General features: G+C 38.4%; 1 protein-coding gene across 1 annotated transcript in view; it reads right to left on the reverse strand.

Annotated features, from left to right (window-relative positions):
- Positions 1 to 17,735, reverse strand: part of LOC119652314 — a 34,862-nt gene extending 17,127 nt beyond the window's left edge. The window contains exons 1-2 of the mRNA XM_038056327.1: positions 17,350 to 17,735; positions 17,067 to 17,292 (exon numbers count right to left, since the gene is read on the reverse strand). Of these exons, the coding sequence (XP_037912255.1) occupies positions 17,067 to 17,292; positions 17,350 to 17,490 (367 nt within the window). The 5' untranslated portion in view covers positions 17,491 to 17,735. The remainder of the gene's footprint in view (positions 1 to 17,066; positions 17,293 to 17,349) is intronic.
- Between the last annotated feature and the right edge of the window lie 1,259 nt (positions 17,736 to 18,994).

The raw sequence follows: 18,994 nt of genomic DNA on the forward strand, positions 1-18,994 counted from the left end.
ACCCAAAACCTTTCGTACCTGAAGCGTCCAGCTTCCGGTTTCCAGACTTGTTTTATATTGAAAGCCTATTGAAAGTCGTGGGAGGATCATTTCTCTCCAACTTTCAGCACGACTACTTCAAGGAGAATATGCAAAATTTGATTTTGAAGAGGTAATTGACAGGATTAAATGGACGATGTATCACCAGTGAGAGCATTGGACAATGTTGGTGTGTGCTTGTGTATGAGGTGGAGGAGAGACAAAGCCTCTGAGAACTCAGATCGCAGTAGTCCCTTTTACTGGACTACTCCGCCTAATGGAATACCCCAGTTTCGTTTATGTATCGCAAGATTTTCGTTGGTGAATGTGATGCTTCCCTCTGATACGGGAGCACATCACCACCAAATATGATGCCTGATGCGTATATAAGTGGGGCACTCACATAGAAAATGTTCGGTGGATTTCGCTCCCTCATTGTAGGAGGGACACGTATCGTCTTGTAGAATCCCTATTCTGAACATATGTCCAGCTAGTGAATTATGGCCGATCAGAATGTCTGTAAAACCTTTGCAAGCCTTCCTTCTTTCGACAGGAAAAACTTCGCAGTTTGTTTGTTTGGTGACATAAAAAGCAGCAGCACTAAGGCTGTTAGTACTAACTCCATCCAAAGGTTTTAACCAGAATAGAGTTGGAGGAGTATTTTACATAATATATAACTTTTACAGGTATACTAAGCCTATCAGAATGGTTTTATAAAATCCAGGGGCAGCCGCATAACTACCCTTAGAGGAACGCCCCAAAACGGTGTCATCTCTCTGGTACTCTGGCTAATAGTAATGAAATCTCGAGGAAAATAAACTGAAGCCGTATGAAAACGAGGTGGTGATATTGATCCCCCGATATCAGTGAAATCTTGGGGGTAAGAAAGGTGCTTTTTCGATAGTTCACAACCCGCTAGGTCAGGCGCTGACAGTAGATTGTGTAGGCTTACTACTTTAGTTAAATCTAGAAAGATTTGGCCCTGATGCAATAAATCATATTAGTTCACAGGCCAGACCTGTGCCGGTGAATTGTGCGGGATAATAGCCAATAGGGAATCATGTCTCTAGGACTACTAGGAAAACCGCTCTTTGTTGATTTCAAAGAAATCTTTAACTGTAAGGTCAACAAAGCAAGCGTTCCTTGTGAATTCCACGGGATAGGTTTGAAAATGGGAGCAATGCAGTTGTTCATAAAAAGCATTTTTCTTCTCTAAATCTGAAGTCTCCATTAGTGTGTAGCACTGCTGATTGTGATGTTCCTTAATCTGGACCGGATTCTGACAGCCGAAATCCTGCCTGAAATTCATATCCAAAAGGGTACAACAGATTCGTTAGGCTTACCACATTGAAGTAGAAGGGGAGGAGTGTTCTGCTAAGTATCCGACCACACAACCGTGCTGTTTTGGCCTGAGCAGCCGATATGGCAGAATTCGCGTTCAAGTTTTGGAGATTCTCGATACTGTTATCGAGAGAGTGTGCGCATATTCTAAAAACCAATTTTAGTTCTTAATGCGCCAAATTTGTTGCATGGAGGGTCGTGGTTATTCGGGCCTTGTATAATGCTTTTTTTGTATTGGCAAAAAAAAATTTTCAAATTTACGTGAAAGCTTGAATTAACTTTTATCTCCAACTCAAAGAGAGAGAGTTGCATACTACGAGAGGAGCAGTATTAGTTGAACGAACAAGTAAGCATTCTATCCACTAAGTTTGTATGATAAAAAACATAACTTTATGCACTTAACAGATTTCAACATGTAAGAAAGAAATTAATGGGAGCCGTAAATGTCCCGAGTCGTCGGTTGATTTCTAGAACAATATAAGAAAAACACTATCAGTGATGCCAACTTCCCACAATAATTTGTGACGTTAATGGTGTATAATTAAAGTTTTATGTAAAAAGACCTTATTAGAATTGATTCAATGTCTGTCTGTCCTTCGTCCATATTTTAACAGTTTAGAGGGAAAACCCGATAAATTAATTTTTATAATTTATAAATTCTCTCAGCCTATGCAATGAGAAGTAATAGCACAATGTTTAGAGAGGAGTTCCATTCTTTGTTTACCAACTCAACAGCTACATAAGCACTATTTCATAGCCAGCTATTAAAAAGATTGTCCAACTCGGCCCAGATCTAATTTCTTCTTCCTGCAAACTCTCTTTTCCATTAGCGACCGTAACGCTATTCTAATGGAGGTTCTGTTTGGTGGACGAAGAGTTTCCCAGCTAGCGATGGATAGTCGTCCCCAATATCAAACCTTGGAATAACATAGAAGGATATGAAACTGTATTAATGAAAACACTGATAAAAGTGAATAGAAAACGTGTCAACAGGATTTATTCGAGATGTGAGGACTAACATTACCAAGCCTGGTTGAGTTCAAATCGCTATCTAAGACTGTGCGGAATCTTATCCTTCAATATTACATAAACGAGGTGAACTTCCAATAGCGGAAAACGTGGAGATTATTTTACCAAGCGATCCAGATATTATGTTTATATAAACAGACATATTATTACCAAAGAAATCACGAGTAACCGCGTCGACAATCAACGTCGGTGTTTGCGAAATACATTTCATTGGCTCAAGTGTAGATGCTAATAGTGTTTACCATATTGCCAATATGTGAGGGGAATTGTACAGGTTGTCCCGTTTATGATGGTACAAATTTTAATGGTGGATAGTACCACTTGTTTGAAGAAAATTGGTCCATGTGATGAGTACTCTATTTTTAACCCTTACAGAGTCATAGCATTCTTCGTAAATAGTGTTAAAAACGTGACTTTCCCAAAAAAATCACAATTTCCCACTCCCTCAATCATTTAATTTTAATAAAATTTGATATAAATGGATATTATTTCAATTGCAAAGGTTATTTTCCCTTCCGAGATATAGCTGTTTGAATTTTAAAGAAATTTCAAAATCGATTTTTTATTTAAGTTTCATATGCGTTATTGTAACAGCAGCTTAAACTTACAAACCTGCAAAATTGATAAAAATTGCCCATTATGTTAGCTTTTAAATGACATGTAAAACAAGTCAGGAAACCGGAAGCTAGACGCTTCAGGTATGAAAGGTTTTGTGTATTTCTTTTATAAAGAGATTTGAGTGTGCATTTGTCCCATTAGTATGAAGCACGTAATATATGCATATATTATGTGAGAATATCCACTTTCAAGTGATATTGACATTCAACGTCTTGAATTTTCACAGAAACGACAGCTTTGACCTACCATAACTTTGTCAGTAATAGTGAGATTTTCACCAAATTTGGTAGATTCTACGAGGAACTTAAAAGGGGTTTTCCTGCCAATTAATAAAAATTATAGTAATGTACTATTATTAACTTTACTTGAACAGGTATTGGTATGGATGGGTATTTTGGGGCCTAGGCACCATAGAGTGGCAGCCTCTTGACTTTTTTCAGATTTTTTCGTAAAGAAGTTTCTGAGAATGGCTCCTTTTGAGAAATGATCACTTTCAACCCCCCGCACTCCCCACCTTTCCAAAAAATGTCAAAACTAACACCGGCTTCGAAAAGTACTAACCGAGACCTTTAATTTAATATCCCACATGACTATATTTGATGAAAAAAATTTTGCACCCCCTTTTTTAATGTATGGGGAATGGGCCAATATGCCTCTTCAGCGCCATCGGCAAAGTTTTGAGGGTGTAATCTATATTAAATTAGGGTTTATTGCGGAAAGGATGCGATCAATTTGGTCAGAAATGTGGCTAAATCAGCTACCGAACGAAACAAATGTTGTGCCTAGAAAAAACTCTAACGTATCGTCTCCCTGGCGAGGTCGTCGACATCGTTTACCCAGATGACATTGCAATTACAGTCGTAGAAACCTACATTGACAACGTCGAAATATAATACACGCGAACGAAAGAATCTGGCAAAAAAAGGTAACGTTGAAAAATGCTAAAAAAAATATCACTTGCAGAGCACAAAACAGATTAGTGCCGATCATCAAGCGCAGGAAGAATACGTCTATGAAGACTAAATTCAGAGACCAAATTATACATTCCCAGGTTGCTCTCAAATATCTCTGGTTGATTTTCGATTGGTGTCAAAGGGTAGTTTAGGTGCCAGGGCAAAACGTGGATTGGTACCCACGATGGAGCATAAAACCTGGGAAATGCCTGCTGAACCAACACCAACAGCTCTACTACCAAACCCTATCTCCACCTCCACGTGGTGACCGCTGGGAGCTCTTTCTTAACGAAAAGCTGCAAACGGAGAAGGATGAAGGCTAGTCTCCCGCGCTTAAAAACGGGACAAATTGTACTAACTGGTCCTCCAGGTTGGGGGTTAGGTAGGGCTGACAACCCTACACGGAAAACAACTTGTTACGAAGCCACAACAGGAGCCTCGGAGAGGACGGACTTTAAAACGACGGACCCGGCAACGACAACGGATTAACGATTTGTGCATTTTCTCATGGAACGTGCGCTCCCTGTACAGAGATGAAGCTAATGGGCAGCTAGCCGATACCCTGTCCCAATATAGGGCTAATATAACAGCGTTACAAGAGATGCGATGGACAGGGACCGGTTTCTTGGAGAAGAGCCACTACACCATATATTATAGCGCTCATCCAGTAAACCATGTGCTCGGAGTAGGTTTCTTAGTCAGCCAAAAAATGAAACCTGCTGTTATCGGCTTTGAAAACATAAGCGAACGGCTATGCACTCTGCGCTTGCAAGGCAAGTTTAGAAATATAAGCCTCATAAACGTTCACGCCCCTACAGAGGAGACTGCAGAGTCGGAGAAGGATACCTTCTACGAGGCAGTAGAACGAACCCTCGAAGCCTATCCCAGATATGATATCAAAATCATACTTGGGGATTTTAACAGCCAAGTAGGGAAGGAGCCCGTATTCAGGCGATACGTTGGTCTCCCATAGCTTACACGAAAAAACAAATGATAACGGACTGCGGATTATTCAATTAGCAGGAACTAGAAAAGTACAGGCAGCAACCGCACCAGGCGCGCAAGTTTTACCAACAAGTCAGCAGGATGAAGCCTTATACACCTCGATGCTCATCCTGCCGAGACAAAGAGGGAAATCTGATTTCTGACAGAATGGGCATATTAGAACGATGGATTGAGTACTTTGATGAGCTACTAAAGAACCAAAACATCGGCGAGTTGGAGGTCCCGCCAACTGAAGACGACGGACAAATACTGCCACCACCAAGTTTAGGAGAAACAGTCCGTGCAATTCATCGGCTAAAAAATCATAACTCGTCAGGAGCCGATGGAATTACAGCAGAATTGGTTAAATATGGAGACGACCAGTTACACCAAGTGCTTCATCAACTTGTGCTCAAGGTATGGGACAGCGAATCAATGCCTGACGATTGGCAACGAGGCATTATCTGTCTCATACATAAAAAGGGAGATATCACACAGTGCAGCAATTATAGAGGTATCACGTTGCTGAGTACCATCTATAAGATATTCTCCACTATCTTGCTAGGCCGGATAGCCCCATACGCCCAGAACATCATTCGCCCATACCAAAGAGGCTTCACTACAGGCAAATCAGCGACCGATCAGATTTTCTCTCTGCGGCAAGCGATGGAAAAACTGTTGGAATATGGACAACAGTTGCACCATCTGTTCATCGACTTTAAAGGCGCCTAGACAAAATATATGGTGGCAACGTCAGCACCGAAGACGAATCAACCAACAACATCAAACCGCACTGGTCAAAACACAAAGAAGAATAAGGGTAGGAGAATACAACTTTGAGACCGTTGACAATTTCTCCTATCTAGTGTCGAAAATCACAACCGATAACAGCTACGATGATGAAATCCGCGCACGGTTGTTGTCAGCCAACAGAGCCTGTTTTAGCTTACAAAAACTGTTCCGCTCGAAATGTCTCACCATAGGGTCAAAGCTCTTACTGTACAAGACTATGATCTTGCCAGTCCTCATGTATTCCTCGGAAATTTGGGTTCTTAGCAAGAAAAATTGCGAACTCTTGGCTGCGTTCGAGAGAAGAAACCTCTGAAGAATTTTTGGCCCCCTACATGAGGATGGACGATTCCGTAGCCTACACAATGACGAAATCTATGAGCGATACCATGACCGTCCGGTTGTGGATAAAATCCGGCTCAATAATCCGTATGGATGAGGATGATCCCACCCGGAAAGTCTATAAGGGCAATATCTATGGTAGAAAAAGAAGACGAGGCAGACCCTGCCTAAGATGAAGCGCTGGCGTAGGTCAGGACGCCAGACAGCTTTTAGGGATATCGAATTGGTGGACCTCGGCGCAAAACCGGGATGTCTGGAGTTCCTTATTAAGGCAGGCCTAGACCGGATACCGGTTGTTGCGCCGTTGATGATGATGATCTTCGATTAGAAGTTAAGCTTCAAGCAACATTTGCAATACAAAGCGTCTAATATCAACACGTTGATCGCTAAAATCCTACAGAATATAGGGGGTCCAAGACAAAGGCGTCAATAACTCATTTCGAAAGTGGTTACTTTGTTAATATTGCACAAAGCACGCGTGTGGACAACCATACTGGGTAAGATCAGCAATAGAAGAAAAATAGCAGTGACGTATCGACTTAGTGTCCTCTGAACATGCTGCGGTTGCAGAATGATATCTGAAGGCTTTAGGCGAACATGGCAGCTATCGAGGATACCTTCACCGATTTGGTCATGATGATTTGCTGAACAATCCGGAGCATATACTATTCCATTGCTTAAAGTTCGCATCATATAGAATGAAAATGGAAGCGGTAGCCAATATCAACTTAATAGTAGAAAGCATTGTGGAGAATATGTTGAGTTCCCTTAAAATGTGGAAAGCAATGGAAGGAGAAATGAAGGATATTCACGGCAGGAAGAAAGAGAAAGGGAGAGGATCATCATCACCAAAAACAGTTAAATACTGATCCAGCCCCGCGAGGAAGAACCATATGGCAGTCATGCGGGGAGGGTGGATGGAGAAAGAGATGCTTTTAGTGGGCAAAAGTCCCGTCTGGCAGGGGTCAGCGGTAGTTATGAAGCTTTCCACTCACCACAAAAAAAAACAACCAAAAAAGGCAAATATTGAATCAATCTTAATAAGGTTTTGTTTTGCATAAATCCTTAAATATCATATCTGCACCGTGCAGATTCCAGTTTGTGACTACTTTTCCTTGGTTTCAAAGATGCGGATTGAAAATTCCATGCCCCATTCCTGTTTTGAATACTACCCCGTCACATTTTGAGTACAAATACATGAAAACTGCGTCACCCGCGTCTCTATTCAGGTGAATTCGCAAAAATCGCTCATGCACATATTGTTAATATGCAAATTAGATACTATCCAATAGGAAAAGAAGCAACCCAATGTATTTCTTTAAAACAAGTTTTTTTTTGTGAAGGTCGAAGAATAGAAAGATAATTTCTTTTGCTTTATGATAACTGCAGATACCATGACTTTGCATATTTCAGTTTTTTCGACCTAATTTGTATTGTCATATTGATTTAGGGATTTGTGTAATTTGCATAATATGCAAATCATACTTATTATATGTATACATATGTATATTATTACGGTGTTTCCATTGCAATTTGGAAGTGTGGCTCGATATTCATCTTTAATTTAACGTAATTATCTGAACTTGCAAATTTAACAGACGCCAATTGATTTCTATTTTTATTGGTCAAACAATAATATAAGTCACGACTCGTTTATTTATTTTTGTGGGTATGATTTGCATACGAAAATAAAGTTTGATTTATTAATTTTACCCGCATGTGTGAATATCAACCTCCCTTGAATAAAATATGCGACGCTACGGTAATAACTTTTGGGGTTTCCCTTGTTGTTGACCATATACTAAGGTGCCAGCTTTTTTATAATAGAACAATTACCGGTAAATTTATTTTATACAATAGAACTTTAATATGTCACTTAGTGTTTGATTTGCAATCTTCGCCTGTGTTCGTTTCTAGGTAATTACGTTTGCGTGATGTTTTCACTTTTGATTCTACGTTATTACGAGAACAGTGCAAACGTAATTGCCCATTAGCATGAATAGTTTTCGTTCGATTTATTATACAATTCTCCGATGAATCCGTATTCAAGTTTACGATAATATTTTTTCCCAATTGACCTCATGATTTATTCTCAAACCTTTATTAAAGACATGCAACTATTTTCTGATGAGTATAAATTAACGTATTTTCTAACAAAGCCGCTTATGTTTATTTAGTGACTAAATAAAAACAATGAAGGGTTTTCCTTCCTGAATTTCTTTACATATAGCAATTTGTCCCATTGTCTGATGAGTTAAAAGGTGGGGGTGGGGGGACGCTCCGATATCTACTCAAATAAAGTTTTTAATTGTATATTATCATAATTGAAAAATTTACCCAACAACCGCCTTAGTTTCATTCTAGAAGCACAAAATTTGGATAAGTATAAGTGATAAGTGATGTAAGTTTGAAGGCAATCCAAATTTTATTAACAAAGTTATAAAAAGTCAAAGTTTTCTATTCTACGTGAATTTATTGCACTCTGAAGGAGCATGTCCACTGGAAACGACACGACACAACATTGTTGCTAAGATCCACTGGGAACGACACGATACGACAAATTGGCTAACACTCACTGGGAACGATACGACACGACGCCCGAGTCTATTCTGTCATGATTATTTTCTTCCAATTTTGCAATAGAATATTATAGTTTACGTGATTGTTTTTGGTTAAAAAATGGAATAAGCATTTGAGAAATCGACTTCATACCCAATAACATAACAACAGGACAATAAGGCGAAGTAAAATTCGTGGACGATATAACGGCCGTCTGGTCGTTGATAAAATTCGGTTCAATTCAAGGCTGTGGTGGGCGGGTCAGCTAATCCATATGGTTGAGGTCACTTAAGAAGAGGGCCCATTCTCAGAAACTACGCCGTCGAAAAACTTACGGCCATACCCGCATAAAACGTCTTATTTGTTAATAATATTACTATATTTTGAAAATTTATTAAATGAACGGCGTCTTGCGGTAATGGAAACGAAGATGCTACGTTGGACTAGTGGCGTCACACGTTTAGATCACATCCGAAATGAGGATATCCGCGATCGTTATGGGGTTGCACCGATCGTGGAAAAGTTGCGAGAGAGGCGTCTTCGATGGTATGGTCACGCAATTCGGGCCAATGAGAATTCACTTGCCAAGATTGGTCTGAATATCGAAGTCGACCAAAAGGCAGACCTAAACAACGGTGACTTGATACGCTAGATGGGGATTTGAAAGCCTCGAGATTGCACCTAGATCAGGCATTCGATAGAGACAAATGACGATGCCGATCACGACGAGCCGACCCTGCTTGTAAACGGGACAAAGGCTGAAGAAAAAGAAGAAGATTTTGAAAATTTATTAGAAACCATTTCAAGTTCATGGTAGAAGTGCAAACTGGGTGGAGTATTGTAGAAAGTAATACAAAGCCATCGTGCTGGAAGATTTAGTGGAAATTTTGTAATTAATAACAAAGTTACAATAAGTCAATTTGTCTACGTAAATAAAATGTCAGCATCACACTTCTTTCACTTATTTAACACATATGTATATACTACGTGCTTGGTAGAAATGGAACTATCGAGAAACAAAATTGTTTTTACATAAAAATTCATACAACCTTTCATACCTCAAAGGTTGATTTTCCGGTTTCTGACTTGTTTAAAAAATCAAGTCACAACTCTCTCGGAGTCCCGTGTGGGGTGCTGCCTAAAAATTCGTTTACTTTCCAAATTCCCGTCAAAATGCAGTGCGATCGTTCCTTGGTTGTGCAGACGCTTCTAAACGCAGTTCTAAACTGTTGTTTGAAAAGTTTGTTGTCAGTTTCTGTAACAGCCAATCGTGGATTTGCTCTAACTTCTGCGAACAATGGCCTTGGCCTCCAATTATATATAGTTGTCCAGGTATGTTTCTTTTTTAAACTAGTGATCATAAATTTCGATCCTTTGATTCAGACTCTCAATATCAACGGGGATGAGCATCTAACGCTTTCTAAAGATCTTTAGATCCTCAACGTATATATCATTTTCCAGACTTTCAAATACTCTTTTCTCGAAATTAACAATTTTAACGAAAATTTTGCCGATTAATTTTCAAAAAAATTCCCTCATTTTCCTGCCATTTCCACAGCTTCTAGACCCCCAAGTTATGTACTATTTTCTAGGTATTTTTTTTCCTTTAAACTATAATAGTAATAGCAAGTTTAGTTTCCTTTTTCGAAATTTTCAATATTAACGGAGATATGGGCATTTAAAGCTTCTCAAAAAATTCTTCCGTTTTTCGAGCATTTGTTCGACTACCAAAGCTCCCTACCCCAAAAAATTTTAGCAGGTTTTTTTTTCCTTCAAACTGGTGATCACAAATTTCGCTTTTTGCTCCAAATTCGCATTATTAATAATGGTATTGGAAAGTTTTTTAAAAGATTCTGACATTTCCTAGACCCCTTCTGCTACTACTGCTGTATAAAAATTATCTCAGGTGTTGTCAAAGTGGGAATGATAGGGAAGAAGAAAATCTGTCGAGGCGTGTGGCATCAACTTAAGGAAGAACCTCATTATGTATTATGAAGGATGCATCTCACACTTTCACCTTTAAAGCTAGGCTATAGGTAGGACAGTTTCAGTGAATACTAATTTCTTTTTTCCTTGGTTGGCAGCGATTATCTCCGTAGGTGAAAATGATTCTTTAATTGATGTCTTCCCTTTAAATACCTGACGAGCATTACTGCCGTTCGACAGATAGGGATGATGACATCAACAGGCTATTGCAAACTTACTTCAAGTTTTAACTCTAATTCGAGTTCATACCCGAAAAAAATACTACTGAATCATAAGATCATATGTTTACCATCTGTGTATATCCCCATGCAGATTGCTCCGGCGATAACGGGCAGTATTCATCTTCTTAGAGTAGAACGGTGAAAAGAATGGTTATCAGGCTGCTTCAATTTTCTCTGCAGCACTTTTTGAGGTAGGTACTAGTTTTGTGGTAAACGAAACCTTATCAAAATCGGCTCAATGTCTGTCTATCCGTCTGCCTTTATTTAGAAACGATTGTACGTACTGGCATGGATACAGTGAATAACATCATTTTACTTTGACTAGGAGTTTGAGCATATACTCAAAGGATCCCCTGCTCGTTTCAAAAGGTAGTTAAGACGGACAGGAATGTGTAGGCTAGCAATCTGCAAATTTCGAACCTTTCTTGCCGCCGAGACGTCAGGAGCGCCTAGTATAGGGTCTAACTTCACCGTGAGAAGGCAGTATGCGATTTAACTCTCGAAGCATTCTTCAAAATGTAATGAGGAAGAAAAAACTTTACATATCTTTGACCGCGACGGTACTTGCGGGAGAAAAATCCCACGCATAAGGTCTGGTATGTAGGTGCATCGATATGCGCCCCATGGTGGCGAAAACATGGCTATGAGCACGTGGCATTGCACAGCTGTTTATGCCTTGTCACACATCATGGAGAAGTACCCACAAGAAAACCATTTAAGTGCTGTCCACACACCAATACATTAACCACATGGATCAAAGGCCAGTTAGCTATTTCGTCCCTACCCGAAAGACACACAATGATATTACCTTCAACTTTGCCGCTGGATTTACTTTTCCTGTATATAGTCTTCTTGCCTCAGGATTACTACCTTTAGTTATTGAAAATAATGTATGATTAGTCTGTGAAATATGCACATGCCGCTCGTCAACAGTACTGAGGGTCCCCGGATTGCTCGTTTTCTCTAACTTGAGCGAAAACTCCGGCAATATTTGGTGGATATCCTGGGCTTTAGTGAAGTGAGATGGGGTGTTTCCGGAGAGTGCTCCTTTCATTCTCGCACCAAAGTGGTGCTGTACTCTGAAAAGCCTATTGATGGCAGACGCGAATCCGGTGTTAGACCATTCCTGACAGCTATAACAAGGCCCGATCTCATGACACTGGAGCCGGTTTTCTGGCAGGATATCGACTTCGAGATTTCGGTCCAGATTAAATAGTTTCTTAATTGCACAGTGCTAGCCACCAACGGTGATTTGCGATATAGAGGAAGGGCCTTTTAACAATGACATTGTGATAAGTGACCGTGCTTGCGTATGTGATGTGGATGCATGGTCTAGGTGACCGTAATAACAACGTGAAAAGTTTGAAGATTTCTTCTGTTTCAACTGACAGGCTACGCGTATTTAATCAGTTCGTCGATTGTTAATATTATAATAAACAGAAAGATTCTAAGAAGATATTGTCCACACAAATTACGGAGAAGAAGAAAAAACAAGCAAAATTAAAATTATTACAGTGCGGTCGCTGCTTTTTTCTTAAACAAATTAAATGATTTTTCGTAGCATTCTTGGTGCAGGGGAGTAAAAGGAGCACCTCGTTAGCATTGCGGAGACCATATGAAGAGCTTCGGAAATGAAGTTCAGAGGTAATTCAGCTGTGCATTAGGCCCTTGCATAGTTTATAAAGGACGCATGCATCAGCCAGACGTCATATGAAGAAATGCAAGACTATCAAGGAAACATGAATAGGGAAGGTTCTTTCTAAAAAGCTGAGTAAGATTAGCCGAATTTTCCGCAAACAACAACTGTTTTGACAATGTATAAAGAAAGAGCTTGTAGGTGGTCGTAACCCTCTTGATGATCTTAAAGAGGAAATTATACATAATTTGGAATGATCATTTCACCACATATACACTTGATCATCGATTTGTAGACCAATAACTTTCAGTTGAGGGAAGGAGGGAGTTGAGGGAGAGAAGCAGTTTTCTATGAGCCAGTTCAAACGAATTTTGTACTTAATAGTATTGCCTGTTGAGTTCGGCTGATTTGCACTTACTAAAGTCATAATCTAAAATTGCGAATTTCAGTCACGGCTGCAACTTGGGAATTTTTAATTTTTTCAAATTCACTGCTGCAACCTGTGAATGCACCACTTCCGTTTACAACTTTTATTGCCAGATATTAATTTGATGTAGGGATTTGAGGATAACTTTTTTCCGGAAAGTGGCAGTTATTTGCACAGACTTTTACTGGTTTATCTTCCCTCTTTTAGTTCTGAAGCCACTTTTGCTACTTCCTTTAATAGGGGAAACCACATTAGTAGGTTTTCTGAATCGACTTTTTTTTATTGCGTAGGTCGTTAACTTAGCTATCCCAGAATACGTTGCAAAAATTTTCAGAGCGAAATTCGTGCTCCTTTAGATTTTATGAGCGTAGAACTGAACGATTATGGGGTACAGACTCAGGGTCGAACGGCCCAAATATGGCCGCTATACGTAATTTTGTGCCGCTATGTAAATATAAAATATCATAATTTCAAGCGAGCTTTTTTTCGCATTATTTGCAAAAAATGGTGAAAACTGAAATAGTTTTTTTTAACAGCTGCAGCATTTTTGATTTTGGCTACTTTTACCTGCAAAGAGAGAGAGAGAGAGAGAGAGGGAAAATGAGAATGAGAGAATAAGTTCTAGTCTAGTTACGACTTTCATAACTTTTTTATTTTAGCACTAAATTTTCCAAAAAATTTTTTTGGAAGATGAGTAATATAATTTTATTGAATTCCAACAAATTTTTCCCATAAAAAAACCCTAAATAGTACGTGAAAGAAGGCCTTCTAATATGGTTTCTCCCACAAGTGAAGCAGTTAGCATTGATTTTGCATGCAAGCTTGGGCACAATTGGTTAAAATTTTCAGAAAATCGACCTTTTTAATAAATAGCATACAATTTTTTGAGTTACAGCCTTCTAAGAGTAGCTGTTCGTTGTTGACTGTCTCTAACTTATGGCCCGGGTTCGGCGGACGTCAGCAACAATGAAATCAATGCTTTTATTTTTAATCGTGTTTTCTTAAATTCACAATTTTCAACTTTGATGCAGTTCAAACTCGATGAAGTATTGCCCCATCAACTTGTTTTTTTAGTGTATTTGATATATCTTTCTCGATACAATGACCCTCCAGTTTTTTGATTGGTTGAAAAAATGCAATTTAGGCAAAATTCGAAATTTTCTTTAAAACTCCGTCATTTTGTTAATTTTGATTGTGGGGTTGTCAGTCATTGTATAGACAATACCTTCCAGTTTAACGAACCTTTTTAGTTTTTTGATTTCATACACTGTGAAACTCACAAACACTTCAGCAGTGGAGGGGACTCCGGAGATAGCGGATAGTTTGCCGCCGGTCAAATGTTTTCTTTCCAAAATTTCACCTTGTCTACACTATCTATCCAAAAGTATACCCTCAAAATTTAAAAAAAATCGATTCATTAGTTTTAAAAAAAATTGCAAAAACTACCTTTTCTTATAGGAAAACATACTAGTTGAGCCCCTTAAGGTGTGTGTCGGATTCGCGGAAACGAATTTTTTTTTGGCATCAATTATATCTAGACATAGTGTAGAATATATGCACAAAGTGATTTTTTGATATTCGGGGTCGTTCGGAAATTATAGTGTTGAACACGTGCCAGTTTTATGTCGATCACCGTAATAAAGCTCGTATTTATCAATCCGAATGACGTTCGAATGACTTCGCTAAAAGGACAAAAATTGAAGCCAAGGCGGTATATGTGTTTCTTCAAGAAACCTAGGGATTAATGGTCAGTTAAGATATTATGGCTAAAAATCGCAATATACTTTTTAAATGCGTTTTTCTCGAAAATGCACGTTGAAAATCGGCTGCCACCATAGCCCAAAATCTATCCAAAGAAATTTTTTGAAATTTTCACGACTTATTCAAAACATATTTCTACGGTCTGCAAACTAGGATAATTGCGACTCGTTCAGTAGTTTTTTTATTCACTGAAAACACCAAAATTCACAAAAAAAGTTTAACACGGCATCAAAAATTTAGTTTTTAATATTTTTTAATTATCCTAGTTTGCGGACTGTAGCTAAGTGTGTACATTAAAATGCCGTTTAGTTTTTTCCTTTAAGATGATCACAGCGCCCTCTAGTGTGGCAACAGAAAAACACCTTTTTTGGAGATGGGTGTATAAATTGCTGTGTATTTCAATAACCAACTATGCGATCGGGGTGGAAAAATCACTAGCACGCTCAAGATATCAATAAATCTATGGTGGGAAAATCGTATTTGTATCTTTATCCAGTTCTTCACAAAAAAATTCTAAAAAAAGACAAAAAAACGGCCTTCACCCGGGATGACCCCCTTAAGATTACGATGTCGTCAGCAAAAGTAGGACGCAGCGCACTCATATCGTTTTCGTTATATACGATGCCCACAGTTTGTGGAATCAACTGGGGCGTTTAATTTTATGAGTACAATATACATAGTAAACCTTATTGAATATTTGCGCTACATTTAGGGACATAGGCAATATTTCCTTCCTTCATTAGCATTACTTATTTCAAAAGAGTACGTTTAGAAGAGTGGGAAATATCTGCCTTTTCTTCGTGTCCAGGATTATTTGAGCAATGCATTATTTGTTTGAACGATGGTTCCAGTGGTTGTCTTCAAACCGAAAATTTAAAATTTTCCAGAAAAACTTTCGAATATTCACGGAATTAGAACCATATCAAACCACCATTCTTCTCCAATGCCTCCTAAAATCACCCACGTATCACAGCCAAAGCGACCACCACAAAAACGACCGCTAACATTGCGGTCAGTGCCGTGAGCAATAGGCTACTTCTGATCTTATTTTCCTAAAAATGTCTCTATGGTGTGTATTGAGCCGTAAAGCAAAATGCATCCAGGTGCATGCAGGTCAGCGATCATTTATTTTACTTTGTAACTTATCTAATAGAATAATTTCTGAATGACTTTAGGGTTGCCGGAATCTTCGCATTGCGGAGTCTTTGGTAACAACTTCAAAGTACAAATAAATTGATCATTCGGAATTGATATGGGAACGACATTATTTGGTTGGGAGACAGGAAATTTGGCATTGGATAATAAAACAAAACAAGTCGGGAAACCGGAAGCTGGACGCTTCAGGTACGAAAGGTTTTGTGTATTTCTTAGTACGTAGCACGTAATATATCTATATATTATGTGAGAGTATCCACTTTCGGGTGATATTGACATTCATAGTCTTCAATTTTCAAAGAAGCAACAAATTTGAGGTATTATAACTTTGTTAGTAATAGTGGTAACTTGGTAAGATCATGCTCTATATTATAGCCTACATCACTGCAAAATTTCATGGTACTAGGATGAACTTAAGGGGGGTTTCTATCCAATTGCAAAAAAATGTAGTAATATACTATTATTAACTTTACTTAAACAGATATCGGCATGGAAGATATTTCGGAGCCCAGGCACCATATAGTGGCAGCCTCCTGATTTTTTTCAGATTTTTCGGTATGGTAGTTTCTGAGAATGGCCCCCTTAAAGGAGTGATCCGCGCTCCCCACCCTTCCAACGAATCTCAAAACTAAGATCGGGTTTGAAAAGTACTAATCGATACCCCACATGACTATATTTGATGAAAAAAAAATTTACACCCCCCTTTTGCATGTATGGGGACCCCCCCCTTAAATTCGACGTAAAAGGATGTAATTCACTGTATGCGTGAGCGTTTACAGTTCCCACCTTTCTACCAAATTTGGTGTCAATCGCTATAACCGTCTCCGAGAAAAATGCGTGTGACGGACAGACAGACAGACAGACAGACAGACAGACAGACAAGGATTATAGGGGAAACAGGAAATACATGTAATTCACTGAATTTCTCCTGCCCTCACATTCACATATTCTTTAAATTATCTTTTCAGCTACGGGAGCACTACAGTAATCAAAGACCGAGTTTCGTGTGATTATTTCTAAGTTAAGCTTATTGACGAACTAACTCGTAAGCCACAAATTAGAACCGAAAAATCTACCTTTTTAAGGAATTCGCTATAGTATTATTTACAGTATCAGTTTATAACTAGCTATACTATCTAATACTCATCTCTTTGGTCTTGAATAATCAGTCTTATCAAAAATCATGTTTCTTATAGTATTTCGAAAAATTTAAATATCAATTAGAAGTTAACCGTTAAAATACTCACATATAGGTCCTCGGATAGCATTCATGAACGCCACAAGCTTCTGGCTCTCTATCTCCGCTTTGCAAACTGTCTCGTTAATATTCGAATCAAATTCGCTGACCAAAAGCGATGTATTCCGTGGTTGAGTGTCCTCGGCGGTTATGCCCGTACAGTCGATTTTATTTTGCTTTTTATTAAGCAGAATTTGACATACAGATGGATCATAGCCCAAGTTCACTCTACATGCCTGGGGAATTAGAATAATAACGCGTAAAACTCAAACTTACAAATGACCCTCACTCACTTTTTCCAAACTGAAATTCATAACAGTCACACTCAACAAACCGAATGGGAGCAACACGCAAATCAACAAGGGCTCAATAATTAAAAGTTTTCGATAGCGCCATATCTTTTGTAGGGCACCAACTTGATTTTTATTTGCCATTTTCGCCAGATTATCTATTCTCCAACTTGAACGAAACTTGTCATGTTCACTAGAAAATAACTATTGCCCGAAACACAAATCGTTTAGTCACATTGAGCTCGGATTTATAAATCTACTGTGGATTGATGGCAGAAAAAAGCTACAAAACTAAAACGCCATATCGTGGAGATTTCACGGGCTATATTAACTGCTAGCAGACCATGAAATGTTAGCAGAGGTTTGGATGCAGATACCAGATACTAGCGCTGGGCAAGCTGACATGCTTTTTTATGAAAACACAAATATACAACGTACACCAAAACATTTGGCATTACATAAGTGTTTGGAGATTGAAAATTATGATAATGTTCCAATGTTTAAATTGGACCTGAGCGGTTATTGAAAATTTATATTTTATTGTTAATTGCGCTTGAGAAGAATTAAACGTGTAATTTACGTACATGTTCCTTTGATGTCCAAAGGTGTTAAGCATCTTAGAAATGGAACCTAAAGTTGGGGAAATTGTTTTTAGCGTTACTATTACCTGTCAATGTTTTTTGAACATGCATTTTTCTGGGAATATTTTCGCGAAAAATAAGAGTACATATGTGTACATAATGACATGCAATAATTTGTAAATTTCATTGGAATCCCCTAAGAGGCGGCGAAATCCGACCGGAAAGTCCCTCGGAGAGGGTTTTACTCATCTAAACTACAGTGTATCTACTAGATATACTGCGATCTAAACTGAGCTGAATAATACCTGTATGTAAGTTCAATTGTCGCCTTCTCAAATACTTTATTTAAAAAAGAAAATAAATTAAACGCGATTTTGAATTTTAATTGACAGTTTTATTAGCCGTTACAACTTACACTAACTGCGAAAAGCTCGTTTACCTCCTTCTATAACTTATGAATTATGCGTATACAACAAATTGCAATTATTGACCTCATTGGACGAGAATTTACAGATAATTCAGACGAAGTTTACGCAATATGCGATTTAAGAGAATCTAAAAAGACTGGGTTCAAGGTGAGGCAATAACCGCAGAATGTTTAATAATAATATTGGGAAATACAAATTAGATCAACAGGTGAATAACATGTAGACACAATGCGGGTGAAGGAAGCACCAGGGTACTAGATTGAAGTGGTAAGACAATTGGTTGAGAGTTTTGTGTTTACACAAAACCTTAAAACTTTGTCAGTAATAGTGGGATTTTCATCAGACAGTATCATACCTTATATTACCATGATTATTTATGATTCTAGGATGAGTTTGATGGGGGTTTCCATTCAATTTCCAAAAAATATAGTAATATACTATACATAATATTATTAACTTCATTTGAGCAGATATCAGTAAGGAGGGTTTTGCCGTCCGGGACCCCATATAGGGACAGCTTTATGGTTTTTTTTTCAGATATTTCAGTTGGGTATTTTCTGAGAATGGATCACTTAAAGAAGTGAATACATATAGTGATACATTTGACCACCCATAGTTCCTCTTTCACAACCAATGTCA

The sequence above is a fragment of the Hermetia illucens genome, chromosome 1, assembly GCF_905115235.1.
Source record: "Hermetia illucens chromosome 1, iHerIll2.2.curated.20191125, whole genome shotgun sequence".
In the NCBI taxonomy this organism is placed as follows: Eukaryota; Metazoa; Arthropoda; class Insecta; order Diptera; family Stratiomyidae; genus Hermetia; species Hermetia illucens.